The sequence below is a fragment of the Atta colombica genome, unplaced genomic scaffold (assembly GCF_001594045.1).
Source record: "Atta colombica isolate Treedump-2 unplaced genomic scaffold, Acol1.0 scaffold34, whole genome shotgun sequence".
Classification (NCBI taxonomy): domain Eukaryota; kingdom Metazoa; phylum Arthropoda; class Insecta; order Hymenoptera; family Formicidae; genus Atta; species Atta colombica.
Window position 1 is genome coordinate 46568 of NW_017259448.1, and position 17925 is coordinate 64492.

Consider the following 17925-nt stretch of genomic DNA (forward strand, 5'->3'; position numbering starts at 1 on the left):
AGGGTCTTGTTTACTATGAACTGCTGAAACCTGGCGATTCCGTTACGGGCGATCGGCTACAATTGATTCGTTTGAGCCGTGCGTTGCGAGAAAACGGCCGGAATACGAGCAAAGCTCGTATAAATGATAAAGTTATTCTTCTTCTCTGACAACGCTCGACCTCATGTCGCTAAAATCATAAAAATCATAAAATCATAAAAATATTTGGAAACGCTCAAATGGAATGTTTTACTGCACCCGCCATATTCTCCGGACATTGCTCCTTCTTTACTGATTACTGATTGTTCCGAAGGATGCAGCAAGTCACCGGTTCACTTCTTTCGCAAAAATCAAAAATTGGCTCCAAAATTGGATCGTCTCCAAAGACGAGTCATTTTTTCGAGATGAAATTCGAAAATTGCCTGAGAGATGGGAAAAAGTTTGACTGATTTCAAATCTGATATTAAAAGCAAAAAATTCAAAATGGTGGATTCAAAATAAAAATTTCGGTCTTGTACAGCGAAAGTGTAACAAAACTAACATTTGTTTTCTTCTCACACTATTTCATCAACTACTTTCTCAGCTAGCATTAAATATTCATAGAAAGTTCGATTCGTATTTCCAATGTGTTAAATATTTTGGATCAGTAAGGAAATTGCCACAGAATATATAAATGTCGATGAAATATTCAAATTATTGTATGAATACTCCTTGTAAATATCATAAAAATTGCTATACTGCTCGCGAACAAGCAGTATACATCTCCATATACAAAAGGACTCATATAAAACAAGCATCTTGAAGGAGTTTTTATACATATCCATTTACTTTAATCCAAGAAATGCATTTATAATTATCAAAAGAAACAAAGGATAAAATACTTCTAAAATCAATAAAACTCAATATCTATCAAGCTTTCATACAATATTGCACTCCATTCTACACGTTTTTCAAATCCTTTATTTAAAATAAATCGATAATTTAATTGCAACTAATGTTTCAAAGCTAATGTATACGTGGAATTTCTTCTTGACTTTTTGCTGTTTGTTTTAATTTTTTATGTTTTGCTTCGAATTGTATGGATGACATTTGTACAAAAGGTCTTGCCTGTTCCATCAAACGCGGATAATGAAGTAAAAGATGTTTGTAATTTTAACGTATTGTTAAATAAATTCATATATAATTTATGATGTTTACTAATTACAATAGTTTTTTCAGCAAAGTAATGTTGTCATTGATTATTTCTTGTCATTATAATAGATCATTTTTCGAAAAATTACATATAATTGACAAGTTTCATTTTTTTTTTTTTTTTCAGAATAAGATCACCAATTATTAAACCTAAATAGTGTACGAAAACACATTTCGGCTGCTGAATAAATAATATGCTTTTTATTTATAGAATTTATATTGATTAAAGGCGATTTGTTTGTTGAATAATTAGTTTCAAAATCAAAAAAACGAATGCTATTATTTAATATTTCAAGAGAAAATAATTTATCTTTAGTTATTAATCTATTTAGAAATTGACCTAAATCATAGCAGCAAACTCCTTCAAGTAAGTCATGCATTACATCGGAAACACGATTTTTTATAAGATGAAAATTTGTTATTGAATGGAAAATGCATTCCTCTAAAACATCATGTTTTTGTTCAATGTCTATTTTAATTTTCAACAGTCCGAAATAATTGAGCGTTCTCAATCTTTTCACGAGTTTTAGTATTTACAAGACAAAATCTAAGGAATAATTATAATTGAAACTTATATTTAGTTCAAATATGACATGAAAATTGTCCCCTAAGAATATACAGTAAAGCAAATTTTATGTTTTGTGTTAAATCTCCTATATTTATGGTTATACGTCGACTATACCTATGACTTTCTTTCAATATTTCATGAACAGAAGGCCGCTGAAATCTTTTATATTGTATATCTTCTTTTCAACAAATAAATATTTCTGTTTTTTTAAAACATTCGGATCGGTATTTTCATCCGATTCAGATAATGAAGAAATAAAGGTCTCAGAACTAGGCTGTTGTCCTTCCTACAATTATGTAAAATAATAATTTTTGTACATAACATAAGAAAAAATAAATTGTTTATATTCGTTATTGCAAACGTTTACTCGTTTCTATTTTGTAATATACAATAAATATATTATATAAATGTACATACTATTTTAAAGATATTTGCATTTTAAAAAGTTATTTCTATTTTACTGGACTTTTGTACAAAATAAAATTGTATAAGAACATATTAATATATGTTGCATTTCTTTAACTAAAATTATAATATCGGTGTTAAAAATTAAAATTTGTTTACTACAACATTATTAATATTTATTTTTAAACGTAATTGTGATGAAAACATCTTTACAATACGAAATTACAATTTGCAATAACAAAATATTGGAAAACTAAAAAAAAAAATTTTTATTTCGCTGGATGAACATTTGCACATATTTATTAAATAAATTTCGTTGATGCAATAATACACTACTCAACAAAATTAAAGGATCACTTGTTCCACCCTGCAAAAATAGTCAAATTTCGAAATAGAATAATTTCGTCAAAAATCATCGTATCGAGATTTTTAAAAAAGCATTTTAAAGCTTGAAATCTCTACTTTTCAAACCTATAACCTATAAATCTTTCAAAACTTTAAAAAACCATATTACTCATATTTCATAAAGTTACACAAACATAAATGAAGATTAGATCTCAAAATTTTTTATGAAATTTGCGAAGTTCCACGGAGTCAAATAAAAATTGTGTGCACAAATGCGATTTACAGTTTTCGAAAGAGTGAAACTTTACCTTTAATTTGCTTTTTGATCAGTTTTTTACAAATTTTTTTTCACTGAGTAAAAATGACCCTTTTTGCTTCAACGTTAAATAACTCGACGAAAAAAAGTCGTACAGAGATCGATAAAAAAGCAAATTAAAGATGTGTTGTTGACATATAGATTGCACAACACATTCTATTTTCCTTATTTCTTGATCAGACAATGATCTTTCAGAATGAATTTCCAATTGGAAACAATTGGAAAATTTTGATCAAAATTAAAAACATTTTCAGATCCAAACTGTTCGATAAGTTTCACTGTTTTCAGAAAATCATCAACTATATTTTGCAAATTAACGGAATCTTTTATTGTTTTTCTCGTTACAAATTTCATAATTTTTCTCGAAACAATTTGGTAGGACTTTTTGAATCTTAATATCCAACTGTGAGATGCGTTAAATATAAGATTTAAATTTCCTATTTCCTCTGAGCTTGTAAACCCCCTTTGTAAATCAATATCATGAACTATCTTGATTCAACAGCTGTAGTAAATTTATCGTGTGTAAATTTGGAGATGTAAGATAATTTTTCTATACGATTTCCACATGAATATAATTCTTCCCATCATCTTATATGACATTCAAATGAAACTTCTAAATTTATTTTGTATTGATTTTAGCGGACGATTATTGTTATTTTTATTGTTATTTTTTTCATTAATATCCCAATTTAATACTCAACAGTTCGTCTTTTATAAGAACTGTCAAAATCTGCGTCATCATTTGAACATTGAGGATGAGAATTTAAATTATCTTCATTCCATGCTTCTTTGTCATCTTCAATTATTTCAAAATTATATATTAGGTGTACAACTTTGCTTCCGCCGTTTTCCTATAGATGGCTTTAGCGGTAAGTGATGGTCGAAATAAATAGACGTCATACAATAAACTTGGGCATCTGTCAACATAACTCCATAGAAACATTAGTCGATTTGTGTCTGCATCATAAAGTTATTCTCGATTGAAAATGTGTTTACGAGCCAAATTGTCATCATTTGCGGGAAGTTTTAATTTTTTGCTTCAATATGAAGAAATCTGCGGCTGAGGCTCATCGAATGCTCTCAAATACTTATGGTGAGGCCGCTATTAGTGAAAAAACGTGTCGTGAGTGATTTCAACGCTTCAAGAACGGTGATTTTGATGTCCAAGGTCATGCTCTGTATTTGGTGGGACCAGCTCGGCGTAGTGTATTATGAACTGTTAAAACCGACTGAAACAATCACAGGCGATCGGTATCGAACGCAATTGATGCGTTTGAGCCGAGCATTGAAAGACAAACGGCCGCAATACAACGAAAGACACGATGAAGTGATTTTGCAGCATGACAATGCTCGACCCCATGTTGCGAAAGTGGTCAAGACATACTTGGAAACGTTGAAATGGGAAGTCCTACCCCACCCGCCGTATTCTCCAGACATTGCTCCCTCTGACTATCACTTGTTTCGATCAATGGCACACGGCTTGGCTAATCAGCACTTCCGGTCTTATGAAAAAGTAAAAAATTGGATCGATTCGTGGATAGCCTCAAAAGATGACCAGTTTTTTCGACGCGGGATTCGTACCCGAAAGATGGGAGAAAGTAGTGGCCAGCGATGGACAATACTTTGAATCATAAATGTATAACCAGTTTTTTACAATAAAGCCTCGAATTTCGGAAAAAAAAACGGCGGAAGCAAAAAATTATTAGGTGTTGTACACCTAATAATTTATAAGGTTCTTAATAATTTTTTTTCGAGATAAATTTCTTCTGTTCTTGTGTTCTTTTAATTCTATTTCTACTTCAGTGACTGGTGTTTTTGTTAGATATAGACTGAACTTATAGATGCTAATAAAAGTCTAACAACATTAAGTGGATTGATAATCATGTCTAAAAATGTTAAATCTTGCTTTGTATCGTAATATAAAAACAATTTACAAATTGTATAGATATGATTATGACAGAACGACTGCACTGAACGTAAGACTGCTGAATATTCTTGTATACATACTGTCCTAAATGCGCGCTTCGGATAATATATAATCAGAATAATAGTTTTGTTAAAAAATTCGATAATGTATAGACAAAAAATAAGTCAATTTTTTATTCATTTTGTAGCTCAACTTTGAAGCTTCATAAATAAAAAAAAATCGAACTAATTTTGGCAAAGCCTTTGACACTGCATCTCCCCTCACCTAGTATATTAACAAAATTTTCTTATAGTGCTTTGTTCGCAAAATTTGGGAATTTTGTGTAATTGCTTAATAACAATAGCATGCTTATATATACACTCATTTTTAATAATGAATTGAAATACTTTGAAATACTTTGAAAACACGTTTTTCCTGTTTTAATTAAAAAATGTTTTAATTAAAGGTTGTTTCGTTTCAAAAGAAATGTAGAATAGCGATCTTTATTTGATCTTGAGAACTTTTGGGAATGTAATTTCATAGTCAATTAAACTTTTTTCAATCAGTGAAACTGATTGATTTTTTAAACGCAAATCGATTTCTCTTATCATTCTGTTTGCAAAAATGTATAGTGCAAAATAATAAAAATATAAATATTTTACGAATTATTTCATATTTTATATAAGATATTTCTTATTTTACTTTCATGTGATACTTTGTATAGATAAAGTCATTACATGTGAGCGTGTGTTCAAAAAACACTATGCTAAAGATAAAAATAAAAATTTCTTTCATTTTAAAAAAATGAAAATTAATATTTTATTTTAATTTCTATTTTTGTTAAGTATAAATAACAAAAACTAAATAGAATTAATTGTAACTTTATTCAAAGTAATTTTATTTCCCAAAAAAAATAATCAATGTAATTCGCTCAAACTATTTATATCACCTTTGTGATACAAAATATTCACACATTACATTGAATCAAATTACAATAATTTCAGTTAATTCTATTTTTTTTTTGTTACTTACATGTAAAGAAAAAAAAGAAATTATAATAAAATACTAATTAAAAATACCAAAGAAATTTGTATTCTTATTGTTAGCATAGTGCTATCTTAGCACATGCTCATATGCAATAATTATCTATAAAAATTAAGTATAAAATTAATAATTTGACAGAATAATTGAATTTTAGTTCGTTATTATTTTATTTATTAACTTTTATATCTGTTAACAAAAAAGAAACATACGTATATGCAAACGTTGCACACAAAAATAACACATATTTATATAAACATTGTACACAAAAATAAATATTTATATATAAATGTTGCACACAAATCTGTTACAAAATAAATTTTTGTATATATACATGGAATTATATAAAAATAAAAGAGAACATTGATTTTGCATTAACGTATTTCTATTCGCACGGCATATATTGTTTATCATTCGCCATTATGTATAGCTTGATAGGTGAATACTGAGTGATATCTTCAAAATTTATAAATCCCCATGTGTTTGTCTTGGTCACTTCAAATACATAATAATGTCGATATATACTCAATGTGTTCAATTTGAAATATAAAAAATATATATTTTGCGATTCATGAATAATTATGTACTTAATTTGACCAAACAAAAAATCATTCGAGTCTATTTTTATAACTGCATTGATACGAGTTAGTTATAAGATATAAGTTAGTTATAAATTATGCTATTTTCAACTCAAGATGTTGATATTCATTAACAATATGTGGCGAAAGAATATTTTTCAAATGACTATAATCGCGTAAAAAACTCAACTTTTCGTCGAGTATGAGATCCCAACATAACGATTTAAAAATCCTTTCCTAAGGAGAAATAAGACATACTGAACTAATATTTCAAAGCAAGTATAAAAGCTGGTTTTTGATGCGATGTTATGATTTTGGAATTCTTTCAATTGTTTATGTTTCGCTTTATAATGGAGAAGAAAGATACTTGAGGGGATCAAATTTTTTCATTATTCGAGCGTAGTGAAGTAATAAATGATATTTAGGCTTTAGCGATTCAGAAAAAAGTTATAAATATAAGGAGTGATGCTCAGAGTTTCGAGTAATTCAAGAATCACAATATTAAATGATGGAGACATGATGATGCTTTTATTATTTCACGCAAATTAAGATAAAATTCCCATACTTCATAATCGAGAAGAACAAGTCACCAATAAGCAAACCGAGATTTTCGATAAGAATAACATTTCTGATGATGAGATTGTTAGTAGCTATGATAAGAGCGTTATATCGTATACAAACAGACATTTTTCCTAACGCTCATACCATAGTTAAAATGTGCAGTTCGCGAATTTAGAGTATCGAGAGAAAATATTTTTTCGTCAATTATAAAAGTCTTAAAAATTTTTGCTACTTCATATACCTTCAAAAATATCATGCAAAATATCATGATATCTAAACTTGCATATTTTACTATGTGAAGACTCAAGATTTCGCCTATTTGATGAATTATCACATCTGGTAACCCTGGTTTCCGCCGCTGGTGAAGTCACCTCGATATTTTGGACTACATAATTTTCATCTGTTGTGAATTTTACTGCAACTTGTGCGGTTGAGACCGCATTTATCACAAGTTTTTCTTCATTATCGCAAGGTGCCATTGTGGCCGACTACAAGTCCGCAGTTGGTCGCAAAAGTAACATCGAACACACACTTTACACTGTACAACTACGTAGCTAATGGTACATTAGAAGACCAAGCACGGGAATTGTAGAAGTGATACATAAGTTTTTTCCAAGAAAAGCCTCAGTGCCACTACTCAAAGCGTGTCCAAATGTCTGAACTATGAAAATCGGGAGATAGGTTACGCTAATCCTTTGTGTGAACGGAGGGTTAAGAATCCTTATTTTGAACCGCATAATCAATTTGATTGTGTTCTCACATGCGATGTAAAATAAAATTTCTATTGTTTATCTGTTATATGTAGCAAAATTTCCCACATTACAAATACAAACTTATTCCTATTTTAAAAAATTGGTTATAAATGTTTAATAGTTTATAATTTCATGATTTTAATTGTTTTTTCTTTGTCTTCTATTGGAACAGCTAAGATGATTTATGATTCATCTTTCGTTATAAACAAAGTCTTTGGTTCCAAATATTTACTTGTAACAAGCAAGAATATATCAGAGCCGTTAGCAATCAGAGAAAATCGGGAAAAGTCAGGGAATGAAGGAACTTATTAATCTTAGATGAGAACAAATTACTGTAATTTTTTATTTCTAAGAAAACTTCACTTCAAAAATTATTATATAAAATTTGGTAACTGTATATTAAAACAACGAATTCACTTCTAATGATTTCAACTTTGATATATATTGTTAAGATCGTAACTCTGAGTAATCCTCAAAAGATTTTAGTCCGCGCTCGTTATACATTAAAAAATTAACTAAATAAGTTTTCTAAATAGAACACAAAATTTACCCCATCCTTCCTGTTTACAGGAATTAATGACTTTCCAAGCGAGGTCCACAAGGTCACAATCAGATAAGGTATCTGCGAGTAATGTCTGCTAATATGAAAAAATTTAATTGTTCAAATATCGCGGATGGCTGCATACCGATTTCTTTATTGCGCTTGCATAGTAGGTTAGCGTAGCGTTGTTCAGACCAGCGGCTTACAGCCGCAAAGTCTTAAAACATACATATTGGAAGGACTATACCATATTTAACGACATTCATTATAGAAAAACCGCATTCTACAATGAAATTGTTTGTCGGTAATGATAGTAGGATAAATGCTAATGTAGCTAATGTTGTTTAAAGACAAAATTACCTCCTGCATTTTTGAATTTGTAGACTTCAGACCAAGACGTATAACAATCATTAATAACATTGTTATTAAAAATTTCAATTCAGTTAATGCTTAATAATTTATTCCACTGCATTTTTAGAATGCCAAGGTTATTTTTGTTAAGAAACTCGTCAAGAAAAGGTAATTCTTGAAATTTCTAGAAGATTTCTTTAATTTGATTTAAACAAATTTTAGGTGTCTTCCAACATTTGCAATTGTTGGAGGAATAAGTTGCCTCCAATATCTGTCTATCCTTGTCTGAAAGCTTGTTTGCTATCACGGTTGCACATGATTTATATGTTATGAGCGTAAATGTGTATGTTCTAAGACAAGAGTGGGGATAATATAACACTCTTAAATACTACATAATAATAATCGATGCATGCGGTGAAGTATTTAGGCAAGGACAGATAGATGCCATCATTGACAGTCACCTATAACTTTTCCAGTATGTACGTTCTAAGCGCAAAGCGCGCTAGTTGCTGTTTGCGATTCTGCGTCCGCCATTGTTCGTTTGCGCGTGGACCGTTGAGCAAGCTGGCTCATTTTACAACGTGAATTACCGTGTAAATATGTCATAAGGAAAATTAAAGGGAATAATCCACTTCATGCTACAAATGCTTTGAAGCATTTTTTGATTGGTCATTTCAAAAATTTTTTCTTTTAATTGGTCAACGAAGATCACATTTTTTGTATTTGCAACGTGGATCATCCATACTACATTCCTGCACAAGCTGTCTCACTTATTTTATGCTAATGAAATCACATTGTGTTTGACCACAAAGCGAAAGGAACGTTCAAGGACAATCAGACATGGCTTGTTCAAAGGCATATTCGCGTCTTGTTTGATGTATTTTCGATGTATATAAGGAAAATCATAGCATGATTCGCGAATTATTGGACACCATTCTCAAACATTTGCATGTGTTTAAGGCCCTCAAAAGGTCCACTATTGGGATAACTTGATTGTTCATCTTATTGTTCATCTTATTGTAAATTGAATGTAGCCATTAGTAAAGCGTGGGAATTAAGTGTCAAAAGGAAAAGCATGACGGATATGACGTAAAAATTAAATATATGAAACATACAAATCAATATTAAGACATTACATGATGTATGTACATAATGTCTTAATAATGATTTATTCTATATCAGAAAATATTATTGTAAGTTATAAAGTTTATCATGTAATTTTATATATATTTAATTTTTACGTTATAAAGATTTTCAATCTAATCTAATCTCTCTTATATCAAAATAATCATTCAAAATAATCATTATCGTGTATTATTAACAAGAGTTCTATATACTGATTATTTTCAACAAATATCAGTTCCAAAATACAGTAGCAACTTAAAGTCCACATCTATTGCAAACATCCAATCTTTTTTTCGTATGTAAAGAAAATCATTCAATATATCATTCATATATCATTGTAAAAGCTTTCTCAATTTATCAGTTGAAGATAGAGTTAAGGTCGCGCATTTTTGTTGTAATTGCTTAATGATAAACCGCGCACCAAGCAAAAGTATGTAGCTCCAATATCTGCTAGAAATATAGCAAAAAACATAACACATTATTGCACACAACTGGAATAGTTCCGATCAATCTGTGTCAAGCACGCGAACATCGTGTCAGGTTACCAATCCTTCACCTCCAGTCACCACATACATCAGGTCATCAAGAAAGAGTTAGTCAATCGATTAAAACGACGATCTTTTGATGTTATTATGGTAGAGAGTCATAGATGAAGTAATTCACGTCAATAAGGTAGTCTGCGTCAAATCTCGTTTTAATAATTTCTGCGAAATTTCTGAGAAAATGGATTGCGTTGTGTTTCCAAAAATGACAGCATTTACCGCAATATTTTATACCCATACAAAGTGTGTCTGTTCCAAAACACATAAAACTCGCTGACCCCAATTTTAACGTACTATCTAGCGTTGACATTTCAATAGGAACCGAATCCTTCTAGAGGCTTATTTGTGCGGGTCAGATTGACAATCAAAACAATCAATGCAGCCGACACTGTAAAAAACACATTTTGAATGGATCATTTCACATCAAGTGATATAACATAGATCTCTTAATTTTAATTTAATATCATTCGATGAATTGAAGCATACGTTGAGTCGGTTGAGAAGTTGAACATAATAGTACTAACCCATTCCCTCCTGAAGATAAGACCTGTGAAGAATTATTCCTGCAAAGCATAAAGTGCAATAGTGACGGGCGTTTTATTCATCAAGCCAACAAGGCAAGATAAACAACTAGGGAGAATTCCGAAACATCGCTCTAAAACGCTTCATATCATCGAAAAAATAGCTCTTTCAACCTTGTATGCCTTGTAGGAAGTTCACGAAGGGATACGTACATTTGGACCACATGAGAGAGATGATCATTCACACAATGCCAAGTCTGCTACATCTTATCTCCCATACCATGCTGTATGAAAACGAGCTGCACTACGAAGTTCAAGGTAGTGTTCGATGACTCATGCAAAATCACGACCGGGCTATCTCTAAGTGACGCATTAATGGTGAGCTACGTAAGATCTTTTTTCCATTTTGGCCAGATTCTGAACATTCAAAATTACTCTTACAATCAATATAGCCAAAATGTATCAAAAAGTTCGATTCAATTCAAACATCATTACAATATATTTTCTGATGAGTATCCCAAAATGAGCTTATTAAAACTATCGAATTGCTCACTCTTACCTACTTTATTAGGACCGTTTCTGCCAATCAATGTGTTACGAAAGTTAGTGGAGGATAATGCAAATCGGTATCCAAAAGCGTCATAGATAGTATTGCAAGACTTTTAGATGATCTTATTACTGGATCAGAGATTTATCAGAAGAAGCTTCATCAATCAAAGAGGGAGATTATCACATTATTGCGAAAAGGAAAATTTGAGCTGGAGGAAATGATCATCCAATCTTCTCTGTCTCCAGGACCAGCACTCCTCGATCAAACAAAGAGAATTTATCCTATCCTTCGATAAGGATTCCGAGAAACCGATGTTATGCATGGGATTGTCAAGCAATCACATACTTATCAATCATCTGCCTCCTTTTGTGCTTATCAAATGAAGTATTTTATGCGCATCTTTCTAATCTTTGATCCACTGGGATTGTTGAATCCAGTTACATTATTCGATCTGGCAGGATCTCTGGCGACTCAAGTTCAATAGAAACGAATTGATTCCCTTGGAATTGAATATCAAATGGAAGCGTTTTGAAACAGAGTAGCAGGAACTAAATAGCATAAGCATTTCTAGCTTTGTTACTGTTGCAAATCAGCCTACTTGTTTGGAACTGTATGAGTTCTTAAACACTAATGAAATCACATATGCAGCATCTATTTACGCTCCATTTCAATCAACGATGTCTATTGCATACGTCTACTCTAAATCGAGAATAATGCCATTAAAGAACTTGTCACTCCCGTTTCGAATTATGTACATTGTTGCTAGCTCAACTTATCAATAAAATTTCTAAATGTCAAGTAGCTTCCATTTATCTGTGGACAAATTCTACAATTGTACTGACTGCAATCATGCAATCGATATTGGTCAACTTTATGGCATACCATCGGGAAAATATAAGAATTAACATCGATCTATCAGTGGAATCACATACGCAGGACAATACCCTGCGACCCGTTACGAGGTATCATGCCAAATTCTTTAACTCAATTAGATATTTGATCAGAACCTTCATGAAGCTGAAGCATGTCAAGGAGAGCTGGCCTCAAAGAACTCTTCCCTAAATCATCGATATGAAGAACATTCTTGAAAGAAAACTCATTCTTATTACCGCAATAGCAGCTAATACACAAGAGCCTGACATATTTTATCGATATTCAAATCTTCACCAGACTCATTCGGGTTGTGTTGCATACATATTCCGATTTGTGGAAAACTTTAAATATGTAAAAAGGATCATCCGACTAACTACAAGAAGTTTCATCTTCATGAAGGAACATCGTCGAATCTATATCTGAATAAGCAACAACACGCGATTTTGATCAAGGTAATACAATTGAAGCATTTCGTAAAAAGGAAACAAAGTCACTCATCAATCAAGGAACTGTTCCTACAGTCCTATATTAAAATTAAATCCATTTCTTGACGATTCCGGCATCTTATGCGTGAGTGGTCATTTAAGGGAATCCTTCTTATCTTATGCATTCAAACATTCCAACTATTGTCTAGAAATTGTTCATTTTCCGACTTAATTGTGATGCATTAGCTTGTGAAGCATTTTACATACTGGACAGCAAGCCACTCCAGCCGCAGTTCATGAGCGCTACTGGCTCATTTTAGTGGATAACACCATTCGACACATTCTCAGAAAATGCATCTGCTTTAGAACCTGCCTCCATCATCATAAGGAATTTACTTGAATCGCAGATTAAAACTTCCCTAATATTTGATCAATGTGGATTATATTAATATAATTCTCTACAGCAAAGAAGGTGCAAACAAAAACCACTAAGCTGATGAAATTCTATATTGCAATCTTTGTCTATTTAGCCACCAAGGCGGTTTATATTGAATAATTCGTTTCAATCTTGTCGTCAAAAGCATTTCTAAGTGTCTTCAGACACTTTCGTTGCGAGAAGAAACTGTCCTTTAGACATTTTTTCTGACAACGATTAAAAATTTCTTAGGTAGGTGCCAAACGCGAGCTAAATGAATTAGCAGAGTAATCCAAAACAAGCTAACTCAGTAACAAATCCAAGATCAGGTGGCGAGCCTAAGAGTTTGTTGGCAGTTTATACCGTCTAAAGTACTATGATTATATATGGGAAGCAGTCGTGAAAGCAACCAAGCGACATTTAACTTGTACAACAAGAAATCAACCTGAAATATGAAGAACTGGAAACATTACTCATTCAGATTGAAGCAATACTAAATCTTCGTCCTCTCACTTCGATTTCATTTGATTTCGTCGATTTGGTCGCTAATTCCGGGACATTTTTTGACACTTATTAGACACTTTTCTCACGTCTTATCGCAAGCGATTTCTGGACGAGATACCCGTAAATCTTTCGCGATGGCAATATATATACAACAACACTGTGTCAACACTTTTGGAAGCGTTGTGACACAAAATATCTTCAGTAGTGCCAAGAACGGCATAACAAGTGATAACGAGCTATCTATATCGACAAATGATTATTATCAAAGAAGACATACCTTTCCGTTACCATAGCCTCTAGGGAAAATTTACAGATACTTCCAGGCTAGTATGCCATATCTCGCATCGGTACGATATGGCATTTATAAACAACCCATTAGTCTCTGTCTACTGTCAATTGAAGACTAAGGTTTGATCATAATGCTTGAAATTTACTTCCTTGTCTATTCACATTAGTTATACTTTTATTTTTTAATTGTCTTGCTAATTCTTCAATACGCTATTTTTTGTTAAGTGCAATCGCTTGTTTTGTTGAAAGGTGATTTTTAAGAGCAATGATATGTCTGCTAGTAAAGTGGAAAAAATTTAGTCGTTTAAATATCGCGCATGGCTGCGTATCGATTTCTCTATCACGCTTGCATGGTGCTGCTTAGACTAGCATGGCGTGCTTGCATCTGCAAGACGCGCTAATTGTTCGCGATCCAATAGTCGCCACGTGAGGACCGATGAGCAAGCTGATCATTGTACAACGTGAGTAATATGTAAATACATTACAAGAAGAATTAAAGTATATTTCTGCACAAGCTGCCTCACTTATTTTATGCTAACGAAACCACATCATGCGTGGCTACAAGGCGAGAAGTCTCTGGCGAAAAGAAAATAGCGCTTCACATACCGCAAGAAGGCATAAGTCTTCCATTAACATAAGGATTGGGTTAAATCGGATTGGGAATGCAGACAGAGGGGCTCCGCGCCTCCCCCGCACATGTAATCTTTTTACACAAAAATTATCTGGAATAGAACAATTGATTTTGTTTTGCTTTAAAAGCAAAGAAGTATGGGTGAAGTAGGGGATTGCTCCTCCCCCCTGCTCTCCCCCCTCTGATTTAATCCTAACCTAATCCAAGCCTTATCTGTGAGATAAATTTCGGTTCGCGTGGAAAATCGCACTTTTTGGCGAGGCAGGGTAGAAGTCGCTTCGCTTTGGAAGTTGTTGATCCCTAGGCAAGGAGGAAGAGAGGAATATTGTTATTTGTGGTTATAATTTAAAATATATACTTAATTACACATTAATATTGTCAACTTTATTTGTTAATAACTTTTAAATACACATATAGTGAGAGCTAAGAAAAAAATTTTCCGGAGATTACTCAGAGCCTTGATAATATATATAAAGGTCGAAATTATTGGAGGAGAGTCTGTTTTCAATATTTACCTAAAATTTTTTTAATTGTTTAAGGAAGCAATATCAAAATTAAAAAATTTTTAATCTGCGAATAATGAATAAATTAAAAATCAAGGAACTCTTTATATCTAATAAGATATCGCAAAAATAAACAAAAAGATAAATATTCTTTTTTTAAAAGTGAGTATTTTAAAAATGAGATTTTTATACATTTTAGCAAATATAAAAAAAAGATTTCGTTTCATATTTATTATGTTAGTTTCATTCGCCATGTTTTCTGTCAGTGTCTCAAAAATATTAGTTTGATATTCATGTATTCTTGCTAATCCACATCCTTCATATTTGGAACAAGTCCTTTCTGTCTTTTATTCCGTCTTTTCATTATTCCTTAATTGTTCAATAAAGTGCATATATCTATGTTTCCAAATATACTTATTATTTCTGTGATATACTTCATAATAATTTTGTATAAAATATTTTCACCAAAATTAATGGTTGATTTTAACTTTGTGCTTGGCAATATCCTTCAATATTTGATAATTTCTTTATTCTATACTATACTCATCAAGTGTCATTTTTTTCATGTCTTCCTTTTTTCTGATTTCTTCCAAGGTTTAGACATTAGGACAGTATTTATATTCTTGTTTCTCTCTTGTTTCATTTGTTGTTCTCTTTATATATTATAGATATGTCGTCTTGTATTCTTTCAGGAACATCTCTATAGAATCCGTGAAAAAAATTATTTAACAGTGAGTCAAATTACACATGTATGTTTTACACATGTATCAGCTATTAATAATGCTTAATAGCTGATATATGTGTAAAACAAAATTTCCATTTTAGATAACTTGTCCACTATGATGTGTGGGTTATCGATGATCGGCATGGAATATATGTATTAATAAAATATAATAATGTTGAATACTCAAATATTTATATGTGCATAATTGCAAACATATATGTACATCTACGGAGTATTTAAATATTTGTATATATTATAATATTCCTTGTAGACAGACAGAGCGGATTAAACATAATGGAAATTAATTATTGTTTACTGTGAAAATTTTAAAGCGATTTTTTATTCGATTTCATTTGATCTATCTTCTGTTACGCTTCTTATCAAACATTCTGTACACATACACATATGAGTAATTACTTACATACGCGAACGTACAAAAATTGTGTGTGTTTTATTGAGATTTACTTACAGTTATTAATATACATTAAATATTCTTTATATTTTAATCCAATTCTATGATAAAAATTATTTTGAAAATCTTAATAGTGACATAGTAAATCTCATTAGATATATATGTATATGTGATAAAAATATAATTATAGAAATTGTATACAACTTTTCTTATATGTATAAGAACACATATAATAACAACTTATAATGTCATAAAGATACATTCAATTACAATCTTAATATGTCATGAAGCAAAATTAAAATTGTTTCGAAGATGTGAAAAAGCATCAAAAATTGTTAAATTGCTAATCAATTTTAACTCGTGATATTACTACGGTAGTTTAGTAGAATTAGCGTTTCAAGATCGAAAAATCATTTCTGCTCGTGTTTCAAAAAGGACTACATATGTAGTATATAAATTTACACAGAATCATTTACAAACCCTTGAGAATTTGGTCAAGGAGATAATGAGGAGAGAGTACAAATGGAAGCTGACAGAATCTTCATTTATAATGTAAACTTATATTTATTAAAAGAAAAAAATATTATCATTATCAGCTTTTTAAACTTTATTCCTCCTCCTTTAATGAAGGGAATAGATTTGTGACTGTCTATATTCCAGGAAACCCCTTACACCGTTTTATATAAGTACCTTATTCAATGTGCTCCTACACCACCTTCCTCTCCTCCAACCTTGACGCGCCATTGTACTCCGTTTAGATAAAGAACAGTCAACGCTTGTTTTTTTCGTATCACGAATCATATACACATATATGCATGTATGTACGTATGAACGTATATATGTATGAACTTGTATGTATGAACGTATGTATCTTTCCACATAAGAAAAAAGGAATTACAGGTGTGAAAATAAATATACAGCGTGAACTTTCAGCAATTCGATGGCACAAATAATCTACTATATATTAGGCTACTCTTATAAAGAGTGCTGCAACGATAATGCAATAACTTTTCTCGTGACACTTATGATAGGAATTATTTTATATACAACTGCCACCTAAAGATAAATCCTAAAAGATAGGCTCGCTGCGGCGAAGGTTAATTCTCAGCGTCAGTCTTTATCCTGTTTTCTCCGCGCATGATTGGATGTTATTGCATTGTCGTTTTTAGAAAGTGTGACTGGCTTCAAACGCGCAATTAAGTTTATGTTACTCTTTTTTCGAATTCTACACATTGTTTTTTGTTACTCACCGCATAAGCGGCATTTTCTAGCTGTATTAACTCTGTGTTAGAATCAAGGTCATTCACATAAAGAAGAAGTTTGTTTGCGCGCGAGATATGAGTAATTTTTTCCCCAATGTACAAAAATATTCTACCATTAATGCTTAATGATAGAATACTTTTGCACATTTCTGTGATTAAGTGAAGTGATAATTTTTTTTTTATAGTGCATTGCTATTACCTAAAAGAAATATGTGATAAAAAAAAACAAAAAAGTTGAGGATTGTCTCCTCCTCCTCAGTCCAGGTTCAAAGTGATACAGTTATTATCGATATTAATCAGTTACATGTTAATCAATTAGATTTATTCCATCGTATCATCGAGATGAGGTGGATGATCTTATACAAATGCGTGTAAATAGAATTGAATTCAATCATCTCATCGACAATCTCGATAATGCGATGGAGGAAAAGGAAGCGAAAGAGGAAGAGGAAGTGGAAGAAAAGGTAGAAAAGGAGAACGCCTTGACAATCGGGTTGGAGGAGGAAGAGGAAGAGGAGGAAGAGGAGAAGAAAAAGAAGGAATAACAATTGATTTGGAGGGTTAAGTGAAGAGTGTGGAGAAGGTAAAAATATTTTATTTTATATATATATATATA

General features: G+C 31.5%; 1 protein-coding gene across 1 annotated transcript in view; it reads left to right on the forward strand.

The window, feature by feature from the left end:
* The first annotated feature begins 11244 nt into the window (after positions 1–11244).
* LOC108690633 (KIN17-like protein) overlaps positions 11245–17925 on the forward strand; it is a 13109-nt gene continuing 6428 nt past the window's right edge. The window contains exons 1-2 of the mRNA XM_018198021.1: positions 11245–11348; positions 17629–17802. Of these exons, the coding sequence (XP_018053510.1) occupies positions 11245–11348; positions 17629–17802 (278 nt within the window). The remainder of the gene's footprint in view (positions 11349–17628; positions 17803–17925) is intronic.